The 18832-nt window shown below is 43.7% G+C and overlaps 2 protein-coding genes across 10 annotated transcripts in view; one reads left to right on the plus strand and one right to left on the minus strand.

The window, feature by feature from the left end:
* NAXD (NAD(P)HX dehydratase) overlaps positions 1-11549 on the plus strand; it is a 53832-nt gene extending 42283 nt beyond the window's left edge. For all 7 annotated transcript variants that reach the window (XM_055702778.1, XM_055702774.1, XM_055702776.1 and 4 more), the window contains 2 exons: positions 4492-4612; positions 7738-11549. In XM_055702778.1, coding sequence (XP_055558753.1) covers positions 4492-4612; positions 7738-7888 — 272 coding nt within the window. In that variant the 3' untranslated portion in view covers positions 7889-11549. The remainder of the gene's footprint in view (positions 1-4491; positions 4613-7737) is intronic.
* A 620-nt stretch (positions 11550-12169) lies between these two features.
* The window catches only part of CARS2 (cysteinyl-tRNA synthetase 2, mitochondrial), a 37750-nt gene continuing 31087 nt past the window's right edge, over positions 12170-18832 (minus strand). For all 3 annotated transcript variants that reach the window (XM_055702782.1, XM_055702781.1, XM_055702780.1), the window contains 3 exons: positions 18694-18792; positions 15286-15546; positions 12170-12334 (listed from right to left, as the gene is read on the minus strand). In XM_055702782.1, the coding sequence (XP_055558757.1) occupies positions 12260-12334; positions 15286-15546; positions 18694-18792 (435 nt within the window). In that variant the 3' untranslated portion in view covers positions 12170-12259. The remainder of the gene's footprint in view (positions 12335-15285; positions 15547-18693; positions 18793-18832) is intronic.

Below are 18832 nucleotides of genomic sequence, written 5' to 3' on the forward strand. Positions count from 1 at the left end.
TTGCATAGAAAATGGAAATCCTAAATATTTTAATTAAACGAGTATTTGCTGTTCTGTGGGGCAGCTGGTGTTAGCTGATCCAATCTAGTTGGATCATGTTGGCAGTCAGAATGGTCGTATCTTTCATATATGGACTCCTGAGCACATCAGAATCAGTGTAATACTCCTGCTCTGTAATTGGGAAAAAAATGAAAAGAACTTGTTCAGGACATTGGAGATTCAAGAATTTAATTTTAGTCTCCAGGCTGTCTTTCGGTCTGCAGTCTCAGTAGATGTGACGCTTCATACAGGCTCTTTGGCCTTCTTTGTCATCATCAATATTACATGTTTAGCCTCAACTAGCTATCCCATATTTCACATTCTGTGTTCTACATACAAACATAAAAACCGAATCCCTAGGGTTTGGGGTGTTTCCACTACTGTGTGAACACTGAATCAAGAGCACAGGGATGTACAGTACTTTGTATTGTACATGGGCCTTTTGTTTTCTGACTGTAATGTGTCTGGGAACTAGTGTCGCAAGTGGGGCTGCCTGTGTACAGCCGTATCAAAACTGGTGGTTCCCAGTTAACTTGTAGTGCTTGATCTCAGAGAAATTAGTAAATCCTAATTTTTTTTTTCCTTTAAAGAGAGGACAGCTATTTTCAGTTACATAACAGACTGTTGGTTGGTTTTTTTTTTAATTAAGTGCACCGTACCTGTAAATGGGTTGTTCTGGGCTTTGATCTGCCAGCAAAGTTTGGGCTGGGAGTTCCTGCTGGTAATGGTATAATTAAGTATGACACCATAGGCTGAATGCTGCCTCAGATGCTAATGTTTATCTTATCTTCAAGGAGTGCTGAAAAGGGTTTAATGGTAACTTCTTTATGGCCTGAAATCTCTTAAACATAGAGCTACTAAATGACTTGGACGTAGTTACCTAGGAAGTCTGGGGAATTGTGTGGAGCCAAAAACTCCTGAATTTCCGCTTTCTAATATTCTGTCAGTATGACAGCCCTCAATTTTTTGTTTCTGTTGCACTCAGATTTTGGTAAAAATTGTTTACATGGGCTTAGCTAAGCAAGAAATACGGGTGACTATATGTGAGGGATGCGTTACATTTGCTGCATACAGCTCTGGCAATATTTATGTGGTGTTTAATTGCTGAGATTATGTTGAAACTGTTGAATAGCACTGTGGTGGTTCTGACACCAGCAGATCTCCTTGCCATACTTCATTCAGCAATTTTTTCAATTACGTCAATTTTTATTTCATTTGGCCTTTTCTTATGGTAGTATATGTACGCTCCGTGGGTAGGTGCTACGGAGCTGGGGGGGTGTGGGTGTTGGGGGGGTTAGTTCTCAGAAAGTTATTTTGCATAGTTTTCGATAAAAGACTCTGTTACGAGGTGGATTTTCTTGGTTTATCGCCCTGTGAAATAATGGTATCAGATTTGGTTGCCCAGACGTATTAAAAAACAAAACAAGACACCCTGCCCCAACAGCCAATTTGGCTGGCATTGGCTGTGTGTTTCTGTCTTAAGGCTGAACTATAGGTGAACTTCTCCATTATTTTGAATGGGACTGGTGTCAAACTAATTGACCTTAAGTGGCCCTGGTTGCTGCCTTTCAACATTGACACATTGTGGTGATTTCAGTCTTTGCAGTACCCTGTTGTCCAGCATCCAGTCATCTTGGTGTCCTCAGCTATTCCAAGAACCACGTTTCATAGGCTTTGTGATGTACACGTTCATCCCTGGTTGAATGTGGTACAGTCTTACTGAGCAATGGGCCAGAAAATACTGTATCCTCATGTAAATACATCGTTCTGCTTCTCTCCAGGGAATAGAACTGCCTGTCTTCTCAGCATCATCACTGACTCTTCAGTCATGTCAGTGTAATCGAGGTCTTGTAACATTGCCACTGGTTGTCACTGCAGCATATATGGATGTCACTTCTGGGGTCCTTAAAGAACTGCTTGAGCTGTCTTCACAGAGAGTCCCAGATATTTAGTGGGGGAAGTTGGGTTTGGGGGAGTGGGAAGACAGCAGCTTTATTTTTGTTGTTACAGGAGAAGGCTGGGAAAAGCATCAGGAAGACTTTGTCCTTGCAGATTTGGCAGTATGCCAGTTCGTCCTGATGGTAGTGTGGGATTCCTTCTTTTATTTTGAAAGCTTTTAACAGTGAGTGTAGTTCAGAGGAGTTTTTCATTGCTTTTCCCATTGCCTTTTGTAATGTTCATCATCCTTTTATTTTGAGGTGTTCTTTGAGGAACTGAGCCTCTGCACAAGAATTGCCTGAGCGTTATACCTTTCCCCCCCCTCATTCAAATGAATTTCCTGTAGTTCTGCTTCTTTGAAGGTATTGCATGGATTTGTTTTCCAGTACCTCTGTGCAGGTACAAAGGTCTGCTTTTGTGGTTGCCTATGAGGTAGTCTGCATGTATTTGAGACCTACTTTTTAAAAATCCACAAACAAAAGACCACTCTTTTTTTTTTTTTTTTTTTTTTTTTTTTGTAGCAGGGTATTATAATTGGCCTGGTTCGAGGAGGTCTTGCTTTCCTGTACAGCTCAAAACTGACTGGAAGGTTGTGGGACTACAGAATAGTGGCAGATGGTGACATACAGCTAATAAGCGGGGGCTTGTGCTCAGCTGTCAGTCAGAAGGCCCCAAAGCTTTTGAACAGAGGATTTCCATCCTGCCTCCTGCCAGGAGTTCAAGCCCTCAAAGTGAAAATCCTCTGAGATACCATCTTCAAAGTAGCACAATTAGAGATAATTTCTCCAAAGCACCGTATTAAAAAAACCCCCACCAAACAACAAAAAAAACCAAACCAAAATTATGCCACCTGAATGGGCCTACCTTCTTCAGACAGCTAACTCAGAAGAGCATTACACTTGTGAAATTTGACATTAACTATTGCTCACTGAGAAACACATCCAGAATCTTAATTTGGGGGGGAGGGGGGAGGGGAGAAGAGTGATTGGGAAAATTAACTGCTGGCAGTGCTGCAGCAGTGTCTACTGTTTTCATGGTGACTAATGAATCTTTGCCCTCTCAGTGGCAGAAAAAATGCACAACTGCCTGGCCTCATGAGCCCAGCAATTACTGCTGGAAGAATCGGTAGGAAATGGAAGTGAAGTACAATTCTTTATTGCACCAAGTAACAAAAAGCAGAAATGAATTATGCTAATGAACTGGAAGGGGGTTTATTTGCATTAAGTAGTTTTTTACCTCCTGCTATTTAAGATTTATCTGCAAGTCCTTCAGTTTTGTGCAGATTTTTCCTATTTTTTGTAAGAGAAAAATTCCTTTTAATAATATAGATAGCACTCCCTCTAAAACAGCTGGGCTGTTCTGTTCATACACCTTGGAGAAACCCAGCATAGGTGACTTGAGAAAATGGAGGTGAGAGCTGTTGTCGAAGCAGTGTCTTGCTTTGTACTTTGCTTGTGTACTTGGCGTGCTCAGGAGCACACAAATGATCGTGTGCATAGTCCTGAACCTGTGCAGCTCCGCAGCAGGTGACTGGAGATGCTAAGGATCACTACTTGGCCACTGATGATTATACCAGCTCTTCTGTTCTCCAAGAGGAAAATAAATTTCTCCTGTTTTTTTTTCAGAGCCAAGCAAGAAGGAAAGCTAAGGGTAGATACATACTCACAAGACAGTTTCAAGAAGGGTAGAAGAACTGATGCAGTTTTCTTTTTGTGTGCCTTATGTATCCTTCAGGCTATCTGCTTGGGCTTGTTGAGAGTGGAGAACAAAGGAGTTAAATTTAGTGAAAACATCTGCATGTTCTTCACAGTTAAAACTCCACAAAGATCAGTTTGCCCAAGGTCCTTTGTATATTTAAAAGAGAAATGTAGCATCTGATATTCTGACAGAGCCTATCCACAGTGACACCGCCGACAGAAACACACGTGGATGCTGAGAACACGTTAATTGGCTGAGAACTCTCTCTTTGCATAGTTTTTACAAAGGCCAAGGAAAAGCCTGTTTTCAGTAAAACACCTTTCTCATGAGCACGGCAGAAGATTTGAGATTTTTAGTTCTATTTTGCATTTGTTCTTTGTAAAACACCTTGGTTTACGTTTGAAAACTCTGAACATCAGAGACTCTGGAGAGCTGTGTTTGTGCGGTGGCTTTGTGGAGGTACTTGGTCCAGTTTGGGGTGATCACTCATCATGGCAGCATCAGTTCACGTGAATCACTAAACCTATGAGTGACTGAATCTTCCGTGCAGGCTGAGTGAAGTGGAGAAAGCATATACATTGTGTGATGTTATTCGTAAACGATTGAAAAGGAATTACAAAAGTATTTTTAAAATGTTAATGCAATAATATTTTTTTTTTAAGAATAGTGTATTTCGGCATATGCTGCTGCCTGTGATTAATCTCTCACCTGTTAATTGCTGTGTGCCTCAGAGGTTAACCCTCACAGCTACAGTGATATCATTGTAAATGGAAGAAAAAACGCACATGACTTTGTTTTTGATTTGTCTGTTCATAGTACTTGTATGCAGTCATGAAGGAAGCAGCCGAAGATGTGGTGGACAGGGGGACCTCCTTTCTGGTTCTCTTGGAGTCTTAGCACACTGGGCATTTCTTGCTGGAGCAGAAAAAACAAATGGGTATGAATATTAATTAATAACTTCTTTAATTCCTGTGAGTCTGTGTTCTCCTGTGGCAGCTGTTGTAGACCTGTTACAGAAATTTCCAAATGAAATGGAAGTTGTTGGAACTAAGGTATCCATGTACTTTTGAAAAATGTAAGGGTGTTCTAGAGCAGTCTGCATAATAGATACAATTTTAATACGACAAACTCTTCAGTAATCTAGCATCTCCCAAGTTTGAGGCAGAAGAAGAGGGTGAACCTGGATCGATTCCCCAGGACATACATGTATGAGGTAGGTGTTTTCAAAACAATCGGATGTAGGCAGAAAGTATGAAGAATAAATAAGTGGTAGTCACTGGCAGCAACATCTCTGTAGTTCAGAAAGCGTGTCATTTAGTGTTGGTTTTGTAATTTGGTGAACCCTCTTGCAGTGTACCAAAGTAAATCAGTTGGGGCAGGTAAGTGGAAACTTGGAAGTAAAATACAATTCAAAGAGGGTAGCCATTTTAAGGCCAAGTGGCAGTCCAGTTTGGTCATACATGCAGCTGGCTCTCCTGTCAAATTATGTCAATTCCTGTCCGACTAGTTGCTCCATACAGTCATGTAGTCTTTCTGTGAAAGTAGCTGCTTTAAATAAAGTTGAAAGGAACCTGACACAGGCAGTTAGGAAACAACAATCCCTTTCCCAATAAGTAAGGAGCCCTTGAAGCTCGAGGAGTGGAGGTCTCTTGTCTTTTGCATGCTACATGCAGGTGCACATGGTTAGACATCCACAGGAGTTAACTACTCTGTGCTCGCGTTTACTGCAAGAGCAACTGCACTTGGTCCCCCAGGAGGAATGAGGGACCAGTTGAACCAGACTTTAAAATTCTGAAATCTAACAGTGAGAAATGAAATCAAGATTGATTGTGTACCTGAAATCGCAGCTGCCACTAAAGGAGGAATTTTGTTTTACTTCATTAAAAGAGTGACTTCTTTTTTGCATGGTATAGAACAGATCGGTATTAAATTGTTGAAGAGATTAGCAAACACAGCACATTTTCTCCAGGCTGTCCTGTCCTGGGCTCCTGTGGCTTTTCCAAACAGCTTGCCTAGAAACTCATTTATTTTATAGATGAAGGAAAAGTGGGAGAGTATAATTGGCATCAGCAATACATTGTATCTCCTGTGGTGGTGTTAAGGTGACCCTTCTCAAACACCTGCTGTAGCAATCCTGTTTACCTCATGTATTTCAGGAAAGGAGGAGCTTTTTTGGTTTAGTGAATCAGGGCATCAGCTTGTAGGCTGCACTGCAGGCAGTCCAGCCAGTCCTTTCATGCATGTGGTCAGCTCTGCTTTTATAAAACAGGTCTCTGCAGAGCAGGATTTCGAAACATTAAGATTGTACTGGCTTTCAGGGGTACTAATGGCATAGTAGGTAGGATTCCCCTGTTTACTTAAGTAGACAGGATGCTAAGGTGATGTCTTTGGATTATAGTGTGTATCAAACTGGTTGTGTAGCAGCAACCTTAGAAATAGGAACTTTAACTGTCTTGAGCCCAGAAGCCTTGCAACAGCTCTTGTTTCACGGCAATATTTGAGCATCCAGGATTGACTCTCAGGATGGCTTAAGTGCGAACTCTGGCACCTTGATGAGTGTATGCAGTTGCTGTTTTCAAGGAAAAGATACACAAAGCTGCCCTGGTAACACCTAATTGTAAACCCACATTCTGCTTTGGCTGTGTTCTGTATCATGATCCTTCACAAAACTCTTACTTGGCACAGGAGCCAGTAGGTCCTTAGTGACTCACAGGCAGCTCTGTCCCAGCTACAGCTGAGGCTGAGCTTTCTCAGGTTTTGTCATGGTTTAACCCCAGCTGGTAACTTAAGTACCACACAGCTGGCCATTCACTCCCCTGCCCCGAGGGAGGGGGAGGAGAATCAGGAAGAAATGTAAAACTCAAGGTTCAGATAAGAACAATTTAATAATAAAAATAAATAACAATTATAATGAAAAGGAGGGAGAAGGGAAGGGAGAAAAGGAAACCAATTACGTGCAATACAGTTGCTCACCATTCACTGACCGCTGCCCAGCCAGTCCCTGGCCAGCTCCCCCCAGTTCATATACTGAGCGTGCCATCCCGTGGTACGGGATATCCCTTTGGCTAGTTCTGGGCAGCTGCCCTGGCTGTGTCCCCTCCCAACGTCCCGTGCCCCTCCAGCCCTCTCGCTGGCAGGGTCTGAGGAACTGCAAACTCCTTGATTTCATATAAACGTTATCTAGCAATAGCTAAAACCATCAGTGTGCTGTCAACACCGTTCTCACACCAAACCTAAACCACAGCACTGCGCCAGCTACTAAGAAGAAAATTAACTCTATCCCAGCTGAAACCAGCCAGCAGCAACCGGAGCCCAAATTATTCTGCAGTTGGCTCCCTCTGCTCTGGTGCTGTAAGGCAGCAGAAGCAGCTGCTGTGGCCCGGCCTGTGAGAAGGTGCTCTGGAAGTGGCAGGGCTGCGCTGCCTTCTCCAGGGGAGGTTTAGCACCCGAGGCCTGGGGCTGGGTGCGCTCTGGCAGTTCCTAAGCACACAGGAAGTGTTAAGAATGTGCCTTAATATTTCCGTTGGGGTCTGCAGCTGTCATGGTGCCCCCTTTAAGCTGATCTAATGAAGGCCCTGGAGCAGTGATTATGCCCCTGTTGAAAAATCATCTCTTGTCCGCATCCCCACATCCTTCCCCCACCCCCCGCAATACAAAACTAAACTGAGTTGCCCAGCATGTGGGGAGGAAGAAGAGTTAAAAGGTTGCCAGTCTTCCTCTGAATGAAAGGATGAAGTTTCACACTGGTAAAACTAGACATGGAACACCTTCTTGCCCACTTTTTAAGCATTCTTTGCTTTTGCATCCTTCGGCCCTGCTGGTGTTTCTCATCCAGTCACGTGCTGTGACATGGGAAGTACTTGTTTAAAAAAAAAAAAAAAAAATTCAGCCAAAGGTGCTCTGCAATGCAAGAATCTTAAGAAACACAGATGTTTGCTTGAGAGACTTCCCTGAAAATGCTGACAAACACTTATAGGTACAAAAATTGTCCACCACATTATGAATTACACAAGAGTGTTCAGATTGTAATGTTGGTTTTTGTTTTTGTTTTTCTCCTTTTAGTCAAAATCCCTTTCTAGTGGCTGCATTTGGAGCTTGCTCTCTTACGAGGCAGTCTAACCACCAAGCCTTTCAAAAATTCGGACGTTCAATGACTGCCTCTGACATGGTTTCAGAAGTTGGAACAGCTTTTAACAAACTTTTTGAAACCTGAAGCCAAAGCAGCAGAGGAGAAGAGGAGAAAGAACAATGACTGCAAGAGTAATTACATTTACTGTAGAATTTACATAAGTAATGCACCCTTTCAAGTGCTGTAGCAGCATTGGTATGCTAGGTAGATTTTTTTTTTTATTTTTAAGAATAGAAAAATATGATTAATGTAGATATTTTTTAAGAGTTTGGAATACAAAAATGTTTTGGCTGAAATAAGCTGTAGTTGCAGATCTGTTATAATAAAACTAAACTGAAAGTAATTCCTCTGTTCTTTTTGATAGTTATTGAGCAATAACTGAAGTGTGAACAGCAAAAAAAAAAATAATGCACTTGATACTTAGATAAAATTCTTCCACCAGCTCAACTGAATTTCTTCAAGCTTGTCATGTTTTCATTTAGATCCTCTGACTAGAATTAGCTATTGCACTTCATTTTTTTGCCATACTAGTATATTAAGAAGCAAAAAGTCAGCCTCTTTGGAAAGGGAATGCATGAGAGTTGCTGTAGATTTCGAATGTAGTTAGTTGCCTTTTCCCATTCCCAGTCCAGAGGCAGCGTTCGTTTTGACAGGACATCCCTTCCTGCAACATCTTGGTTTTCTTTTTTTCAAAAGGTTCCCCCATTGCAGAATAAGGATATACTGTATGTATATTAGCATTAAACAGTAATTATGCTTACCTGAAAAAAAAAAAAAAAATTCCTTTAGCTGGCCTTGACTCATATTGAACTGGATATGATGAACTTTGTGAAATTACCATTTGGAGAGGTATGAGGCAGGGTAAGAAACTTAGCGATACCCAACTGAACTGGTCAGACTCTTAGTTATCATGGAAGAGTGAAGTGCTTTTAAAAAAAAAAATAAAAAAATTTAAAACTCAAATTGCCTGCTGAGTCAGAACCCTAAGGAGGAAGATCAGTGTGCAGATACATTTAACCAGCAGAAATACGAACTGAAGGAACAGAAGGCAGCCAGCAGCACGTGCCTGTACCCTCTTAGTGTTGTGCAGGCAGCCACGTGCTGCAAGTCAAAGGCAGGAACAGAAAAAAAGTGGTTGGTGTTTGAGCTCCAAGTGCAGCACCTGGCTCCCGGGGCTTTTTGCTCAACCCTTAGCAAGACAGGCAGGGCCAGAGCTGGCTGGCTCGTTGGCAGGGCAGATGAACATTGGGTATAAAGGGGAAGTTGCGTGGGATTTTGCACAAGTATCATTTCTTAAAGTTTTGGAAATTCAGTCAAAGCTTGTAGGGATTGAACCAATATGGAAAGAGGGGCAAGTTCATGGGACATTTAAGTGGGTACTGCCCTTAAATCTACAATCTAGCTCCAACTGTATATACTCATTAAAGCGCAGGAACAAGCATAAAACGTGTCTAGTTATTGCAATAGATGTTATATATTCATTGCAGCCACTTTTCCAGTGATCTAGCTTTAGATTGCAATATGGTGTCACGCATACTAGTCAGATTGCATTCTCGTACCTTGCAATAGCTGCTCACAGAACACACCTGCAGTCAGAAAGGCTGCTCCAAGTATTTCCCTTCAGCCCTTATAGTTGATATTTCTGGATGCACTGTGACTACTACCTCACCCCGATGCATTTTTTTTTCTTTTCAAACCAGTTACCTATTTTTAAAATAGGGTTTAAAACGTTTGCTCATTTTGGTCTATGAGGGTTCACAGACTTTTAGATTAGAGCAACATCTGTTCATAAGAGATGGGATTCTGGTGTCTAAGCAGTTTTGTAAACTGTCTACATCTTTGGGGAAACCAAGCAACCACTGTTTTTCCCATTAAAACTATTTGAGAAGCCCAACTCCTTTTAAATAAAATCAGAAAGTTAAAACTGATTTTAAAACAGCTACTGGATTTCCTTTAAAATGAGCTTTTTTTTTTTGTATTTAAAACATCAGTGATACTACCATTAAATGGCATTTGTAGGTGAAGTCAATTAACAGAAATCAGTACAGATTTCAACCTGCCATGTTGGTTTTAAAGCTACACAGAAGTTGTAACTGTTATTCATTAATGTATACAAATTGTTACAATTTTTAAACATTCTGGAAATGTAGCAGTTTCTTTTGGTAGGAAATAAAAAGAATAGCAAATTAACTGCGTGTACTTTGTTTGGTGTGTTCCAATCACGTTCCCCACAGAAGCCGAGCTAAGTTTGCCATTCGTTCTAGTTGACTGGAGCAATACAGCCACTAGCAAATTTAAAATACCAACAGTGTCAAATAAGCTTTAGCCAACGTGCCAATGACAACACCCCATCTTCTCCAGCAGTACCAATAACCAGAAAGGGAGCAGAAAAAACAGCTACACATTTTATTCTCAACAATATAAAATAAAGCCTTTATCCTTTTGAACAGATTACTTGTGTGAATTGTATTTTCAAATGAAAATCCTTGTGGATGAACCCTGTCACGAGTGAGTGGTTTAGGTCGCTTAAAGAAACACCAAAGGTATTAGCAAAATAGTTTTAATGTGATTTTGTGGGAGTGTAACTTCACAAAGATTGGTGGCAAGGTTCACATGTAGGTAAGTAACACAAAGAAGAATCAAATTAAAATTAAGCTGGAATGTACACAGAGACTAAAGACTTAAAAGGGTAAAAGAGACCCTCCTATTGTGTCACGAGGTTCAGAGTGGACCCCCTTGCCTTCTAAACTCTTAATAGAACTTTGGTGCAGGTAGAGCCGATCTTAGTCTCGGGCTTAGGACAACAGTTTATAGCTAAGGGCAAACACAAGATTTTAGCAGCACTTAATCATGGACTAATTTATCAAAGTGGATCAATAGTATTTACTACAGTCACAACAGTAAGTTAATTACAGAGCCAAGATGGGAACATTCATTCTGTACTTGTTACGAGGTGCCCACACCCATTCACACACATGCCTAGAAGCACAAAGGAGATAGATGTATAGAGATACATATACAAGTGTACAAAAGCTATGTACCAAAAGTTCCCCTCGAGTTCAGGGAGATACGTCAAACGCCTTTGCATTTCTCAGCAGGCAAAGGCTCGTGCCTTAAGGCATGGAGGTATCAGCCAGGCTCCATCATCAGCTTGGGCCCTCCTGTCTTTGCACCCTTGGGCGCTGGCGAGCTCCGAGAGGGATCCTGCTCGGAGGGAGACGCCGTTCACAGGCCACATCCAGGCCAAACGGCCTCCCCTGGGACCGACCGCTGTTTGTAGGGGTGGAGACGACAGTAATTTTCCATCCTGGCCCCAATCTGCTGCAATTTTTCGAAACACCAGTGACAGCGGTACCGCACCACTGGGATTCAGATAAGGAACGCCCCAAGGGGGCATTAGGATTCAGATGAGGAATGTGTCTGTATGGTCAGTGGCGTTTCCCACCTCAGCCAGGCAAGAATCACGAAGCGATGCTTAACCACCCAACTCATGACACGGAGGCTGAGGCATAATGGGGATCTTCCCGAGATCAGAGTGGCCCAGGGGAGGGGGGGCAAGACATACCAAACACCCCTCTTATTTTTGTTCTTTATCGTAAATTGTTTTAAAGAAAGTACACCAGCAGGTAAGTACAAGCCCCATATAAACTCAGCCACTAGAACCCCAGCTGCCTCATGTGTAAGGCGGGCCTCTCTGCATCTGCCCACAGCCACACCACCCAGGGATGATTTTTTTTTTTTTTTTTTTTTAACACAAACATTGCAAAAGAAAAAAGGTTACTGAACAAATAATAACTAAACATACTACCTTTATCTTCCCAATTCTGATGGAGAGATACTGAGCATGCTGCAATCCCAGTGCTGGGGAAATCTCAGTGCACAAACTGACAAGACACCCAGCCTCACAGATAACTAACTGCACACCGTGACGCCAGGCTTAAAGATGTCACAGGACCACACCAACAACACCGCAACAAGGAAATGCTTCAAGGCTAGAAGTGTCAGCTCCTTCTACGTCTGACAGGAACACAATTGTTTAAACCACTGGGCATAAAACTAAGTGTTTTCACCCTCAAAGGCAGGCTTAAATTCTTGCCTCTGTCTTCACTGTGTTACACATCGCAGGGCCAGCTCAGCAAAACAGGGGGCAAGGGGAGATCACACAGCAGTCGGGGCTGGGGCGCTGCCTGCATGAGAATATACTGGGGCCTGTGTCAGACAACACAGCTGCTTGCACACTGCCATGTATTCTGGATGCTTCCACCACCTGCGCTGCATACACACCTGCTGCGAGTCCTGTATTTACTTACCTAGTAGTAGCATCAACAGTTTTGCTCAGATTATATACTACATCTTTGTTAGCCATTCTGTTCCAAAGATTTTATTTGGAAAGTACTAGTATTTACAACTGTGGCCAAAGCAGCTGAAATAAAAAACAAGTCCAAGGATGAAGGATCAGCTTTTTTTCTCAGTCTGCTGCTCTGCTTGGCCTCCTTCCACAATTTCCCAGGTTGAGACAGCAGCTCTGTCCTGCAAGAAGCAAGCGGGTCAGTCCCAGCAGGCTGGATCACAAAGGGATCGTACACATGCAGCTATTTGGAGGTGCAGGTTTTTAACCAAGCTTAATACAGCAAAGCTATCGTCCAGTTTGGTAAGAGGTGGCAATGCCATCTCACAGGAATGCCATTGTTACCAATAATGCTCAAAGTTGTACACCAAACCCAGGTAATTCTCCCCAGTTAAGACACAAAAAATCCACACTAGAGATGTGATCTCTTCAGTGTGGGATGCTGCAGCAGTGTGTAGTCTCTCTCATACAAGTAACTTCTGATAAACTCCGACAATCACATTTTCTTGTTTAAATGACTCATGTACATGGAAAACTGCTGCTCTTATGGCCAATACATGAGAATACACTACCTAACATTTGATCTTCTGAATTTTAGGATAGTAGCCTGTTGCTGTAAATACCTGTAATGCAATACTGTCATATTTTTGAAAGAGGATATTACAGTCAAACTGAACATTTCTGACTATTAAGGCCTGGCTGTCTGACTGCAATAGTTGAAAATAGAAGTTAATCTGCATATTGAAACATGACAGTGTTACATGAGTTCTGTCTCATGAGAGAGGCTGCAATGCAATGTGGAATTTTCTTTACATGAAAATGAAAACTGTTTCTGATGTGTAATTACCCAATTACTACATTTCACTTAGTAGCACAGATTAGCCTGCATTTCAAGCACGCTCTAACAACATGAAAAGACTGGTGGCTATTTTAATCAATTTGTTACAAGTTCTGTAACTTCAGACAAACAGAACATTGTCTACATTGACCAGCATGGAAAAGAAACCAGTGTACAGAAACAGCAAGTTTATAAGCTGAAGGAGAAATTACCCTTTCTACAAAGCTGATTGTTATGGGACTTAAGTTACTAGCATACTCTTAAATTGCTATTCGCATCCTGGAGCGGCCAGCCCCTCCCTGAAGGGGTTCCTAGTCTGCACTGGGTGGAGGTGAGGCTTGTCTGCTTCATCTGTTGTACTGCTTTTCCTCCTGCACATGGACTCGAGAAGTTGCTGGCTGACTTCAGCCCCGTGCAACAGAAGGAAAGCTTATCAACAGATGCATTACTGCGTGTGTATCATGTGCCTTATAAAAGTTTCATGGAAATCAGAGGCTGGGTAGAAAAAGAGAGAAATTCAAATTACTTCCTCGAGCACTTGGTAGGTGAGCAGGACGCAGCTGCTAGGTGCTGTGTTACCACGGCATTTTTGGCAATAGCCAAGCCAAGGTGGCCAACCGACCCAGCCAAGCAGACTCATGCTGAGCACAAGCGTGGCAAGAGCTCTGCTTTGGGCAGGACCACGGCTTGTCCATCATGTGCTCCAGCGAGCCTGCGTGAGGAACCGCAAAGCTGCATCACCTGGTTTTCAGGACTCTTCTGGGATTTGCAAAGGCAACCTTCACAGCACACCTTCAGATACTTTCACCGTATCAGCAAAAAAAGCAGAGTTCAGCTTTGGACACAAGCTGTGTGCACTCATATGTGCATGCATGCTTCATCTTCAGGAGCAAACTACTCTGGGACAAGCAGGAGACAGATTATGCTAAGCTTCAGGTTATTAAAAAAATTAAATAAATGGAATGGGCTGAATCCTTGCTAAGGCAAATTTCTACAAGGTTATTAAATGTCCGTAAATTCCTTTAAAAACAAAGGAAAACAAATCTGCAAGAAGGTGGAGGTGGGGCTGTGGCGGTTTTGCCAAATAGATCAAAAGGGAGAGACTTGTCCAAGACACTGTCTCAGTGCAGTTATTAGGATTTGCCAACTTTGACAGGTAAGTGGAGCAAGGATTTAGCTTGTTTATAAACAAGTTAAGGAATCAGATGTTCCAACTTCCCACAGCCTTCCTTTGCTTCCACAGCTGTAGCTCACCACCACTGTGCTTTGGCCCTCTCCCCAGTTTGTACCAGCACACTCGCTTTCATCTGAGATCATGGGACAGCTGACCATGCCTTATATTTGTTCTTAATAGGTGTGCTGACAAATGACACGTCTCATGTTCAGCAATGAAAGAGGATGTATGCTGTCACTCCCTAATGTCACTGTGGTTTATATCCTCCCACCGGTAAAACAATGTAAGGAGACCGTGCAAGGCTCAGTTCCCACGCCAGGGGAAAATTGAGCAGCATGAACTGGAGGGAGGAAGAAAGATGCTGGAGGGAAAAGGGAGGATTATTTTTCACATAGGGAACAACACTGACCCAACAGGGGCTGGAGCAGAGGTGGGAAGGGTACTGAAGCAAGAGGAACTGGAAGAAGCAGCACCTGTTAAAGAAGTAATATAGCACCTTGAGACCAGGAGGGGACAGTAAGCCAATGAAGGGATTTCTCCTGAGCCACCACTGGAGTAATGGAAAAGAACACTGGCATCAGGTATAGGCTAAAAGTAGAAAGTAGGCTGGAGAGAGGAGTGGTACAGGAATCAGAGTACTTGTGGCTCAGGAACAGTTGGGAACGGAGCTGCTGAAGACAGAGGCGGCTTTCTGGTGAGGACTTTTTTGGTGGGGGAATGTGGAGAGGGGTAGAGGGAAGGCATTATTTAAGTCATCTCAGTTTACTTTCCAGTTCTTCTGCAGTCTTTTTAAAGATTGCACGCATTACTCATAACCTTTCCTTCCGGACTGAATCTGAGCAGCTTGGGGATTTCTGAGTATTACAGGATTTTCAGTGCGCATATAGCACACCCTTAACTGCAGAAGCAGGTACAGCTTGCACGGAGACACAAGGCTGAGGGAAAGCAGAAGAGAAGGCTAGCGGTACAACCAGGCAAGGGCTCAGCTCCCACCTCCTGCTGCTGCAGTCATACAGGGGCCGGGTGCAACACCGAAAGCTGCTGCAGGGGCACAAAGGGCAAAAACAAATGTTGTCTTAAAAACTATCAGTCTCACAAAGAGGGTTATTACTGTCTTCTACCTTTATGTGGATTCCAAAGGCAGCAAGGTCTCCACGCAGACTGTCACAAGCCTCCAGGAGCGGTTTTCTCTCCTGCATTAACTGCTGCCTCTTTTCCTTCTGTTCCTGTTCCGGCCCTTTGGCTGCCGTGGCCCCCTCCAACGGCACGGTGCCTGCTGCTTCTGGCAGAGCGAGCGCGTAATGACGGACCTTTGCGCGGAACTTTACAAGCTCATCCATGACATTAGAGAGCACAGCAGAGTTGTCTCCTCCCAAAGCCACCTGGAAATCAAACAGGTTTCTTTACAAACATCTGCGAATGATTTTTAAATCAAGCCCAACTCAGTAGCACGCACTGAGGCCTCATCACCTCTCTTCACTGTGCATCTGCCATATATTGGTACAATTAAAATGCCACAATCTCACTAATGCCAGACAAAAAGTTACAGTAGAGTCATACTTGGAAGTAATTCAGCATATTCCTGTGCAGGAAAGCCTCTACCTTGGAGCAGAGAGCTCTCACGTGACCATAACATGCTGCATAATCCAACTGTGGAACGCATCGCCACAGGAAACCTCCAAGATGCCAGAAGCGTGCATAAATTAAAAAGGGATTAGACAAATTAATGGAAGAAAGGCCTGGCAACAGCCATGCGACACAGCAAGGGAAGCCCAGCCCCCAGCTCAGACGGCCCCTCGGCTGCAAAGGTCAGCAGAGCCAGAGAGCAAACCAGCCCCTTACTCGGCCTTTGAGCTCCAGACCTTCAGGAAACACAAAACCAGGAGCACGTACTCTGGCTTTAAGTCTCTAGATTACCCTTTCTCCTTGCACCTACAGAAAACCTCCCCTATCGCTAAGACACAAGAGGGGGAGCAGACAACGGAGCACTGAAACGTAAAGCACACCAAGGCCAGGGGGTGAAGCTGCCGGCAGTGATGCCTGGCTGGGAGCAGAAGAGCAGCTGAGTAATTAGAGCCAGAAGGGATTGTATTTAGACACTGACCAGCAGGATGGAAGTGACAGGGAGTAGTTTCAGAGGCCGTTGACTGCAGCAAACAAGGAGGAGGAGAAGGAGGTGAGGGGGAAGCTATCAAAGATAGAGTGAGGTACAAGATGCTCTCCATAATCATAAAAGGTAGCCAAGTCCCCAGAATTCCAAAGCATGTAAACGTATTAAAGAGGAAGTTATGAGATTGAAGAAAGCAACAAATCTAAGCAGCCGAAATGCTCCATTGTAACCTGGGGCAGGTAAAAGAGCAGGATAAATGCTCACATACAGAATGGGGAGCAATGACAAACGATGAGGGGAGCAGGAAACACTTCTACAAACACCACTGCCAACGTTCAAACCAGGCACCCGCTCAGGACACAAGGCAAGGTCCTCCAGAAGGAGGGGCAGCTTTAGGAGATGAACCAGCAGATTTCCATGTAAAACACTGTGTAGCCTCTCAGGGCTGATCTCCAGTTTCTTCTCCTGAAGTACCAACCAATCCAAAGAGCTCGTAAGAATTTTTATATGGAAATCTGGCCCTTGCCTACCCCACAGATGATCACCTGTTTGCCCCCAGCTGCACCCACAATACAGCATACCTCAGCAGAGCAGAAGCCCTCACCTTTTGCTCCCCAGCTCTGCAACGGGCGTGATGGTTTCCACCCACTGTCATTTCAGCCAGATTCACCTTACCTGCCTGTGGCTGTCCAGGCTCCTTCCCTTGCCACCACAGAGACAGACACAGGCAGTCTTAATTTTACAACTGCCAGACCGTCCCTGGGTGGTGCCTCTCTCCACCTACTTCTGCACCGCTGCAAAGCACAGGCAGCCACATTAGACTGTAGGGTGGGATTCATCTCGGCTAATTAGCCTTAAGAGCAAGACAGACCCACAGGCTATATGCAAATACTCAAATGAAGAGGGCCCCAACGCCACTCCTTGCAGCCTCTGTATTAACTTCGCACAGTGGCAGCTAGGCCAGCTAGCCCCCTCCCAGCAGCCCGCATGCTGGGACCTGTGGTGGTCAGGGACTGCTCCCAGCAAGCTGCATGCCCGGGATCACCTGGCTAAGGGGCAAGAAAGGTTGGATGCTGAGCTGTTGCAGCTGGTCTCAAGGTCAGAGAACAACCCTTGCACCATTTAATTTACTAGCTTACGGCAGCCCACGGACCCTTCTGATGAAGGCTTTGATTGATTCATTTACTGGAAGCTGAAAGAGCAGAGGGACAGAGAAGAGTCTGATGTGCTGCTCCTTCCTTCCTGCCTACCTTGCACCATCTTCTGCTGACCCTGCCATCCCAGAGAAAGCAGCACAGCATACAAAGAAGAAAAGCATTCACACACTTGTTTCAGCAAAAAATGTAGGTGCAGTGGGCACCTGCATACAGACAGCCCAGAATCTAAAGGAATGACTTTGCCATCCAACTTACAGATGTGTTTAGTACACCGCTAAAAATTAACAGGACAAACCGCACATTATGAGGAGTAACACACAACCAATTCACATCCAAACGCTGTTTTGAAAGAAACTGTGGAAAAATACACAAAGAGGCAAAGTAAATAAATGCATTTATTGCTATACTGCCTGACTTTCAAAGGATGAATAATGTTATTTACATTTTCTTATCCTCTTCTCCTCCTCCTCTCCAAAAGGAATTTTTGAAGAACAGTTTTTCTAAAGGAAGTTTTCAACTTCTTGGCATTCGGCTCCAGATTTTGTGCAGGAGAGAAGCACAGAACAGCCTGCTAGTCTCTTAACACCTTGTGTCATTTTAAATGCTCCCCTTCCATACATCGGGATATCACTTCCATATTTATCACTCTCTTCCCTGTGCAGTACTTTGAGATTTTCTCTCCTTTTCTTCCCCCCTCACCATTTCTACCTTTCCAAGTACCAGAGGATATGTAAAGTATTTCCAATGATGGCGCAACTCCCCACCACTGCCTGCCCCTCCCCGCACCCTGCCACAGCTCAAGGCAGAGCAGCCCCTTTCCCCGCACCACGGCTTTCTGCAGAAAGAAGAAGATCTGTGCAGGGAGATCACAACTGCAAATATTTGTACAGCTATCAAGGTCAGCCTGGGTGCAACCATCAGAAAGAAGAGGAAGAGCCAGGGGAAAGCCAGACACATAACAAGACCAACTTAAAGACCTCCAATGCTATCTTCTCGTTGTTTCATTCCTCAGACTTTCATTTCCACAGCATAATTGCTTCAGAAGTCACATGGGTGCACCTCCAAGAACAAGAAAGCCCACACTTTGTTCCACCTGCTTACATGTTCTCTTAAGACATCACAGCAGAAACTGCAAGCGGTGCAGAAAGGTTTACTAAAACCATAAATAACTGTTACATCTGATGCTTTCGGAAAGCCTTCTATAAACCAAAACACTGGTGCTGCTACCATATACTAGTACACATAGAAGACATGTTTCGTACCTGTCTTTCTCCAAAGGACATCCCAAGGGCATTAAAAAAGCCTTCTATATAGGAAATAATGCTTCCATACACAACAGAGCTTCTAGGAGATCCAGCATCCTGTTTGAAAAACACTCAAAAGAGATTGTCCAGTCAATAC

This window comes from Falco cherrug, chromosome 2 (assembly GCF_023634085.1).
Source record: "Falco cherrug isolate bFalChe1 chromosome 2, bFalChe1.pri, whole genome shotgun sequence".
NCBI classification, from domain to species: Eukaryota; Metazoa; Chordata; class Aves; order Falconiformes; family Falconidae; genus Falco; species Falco cherrug.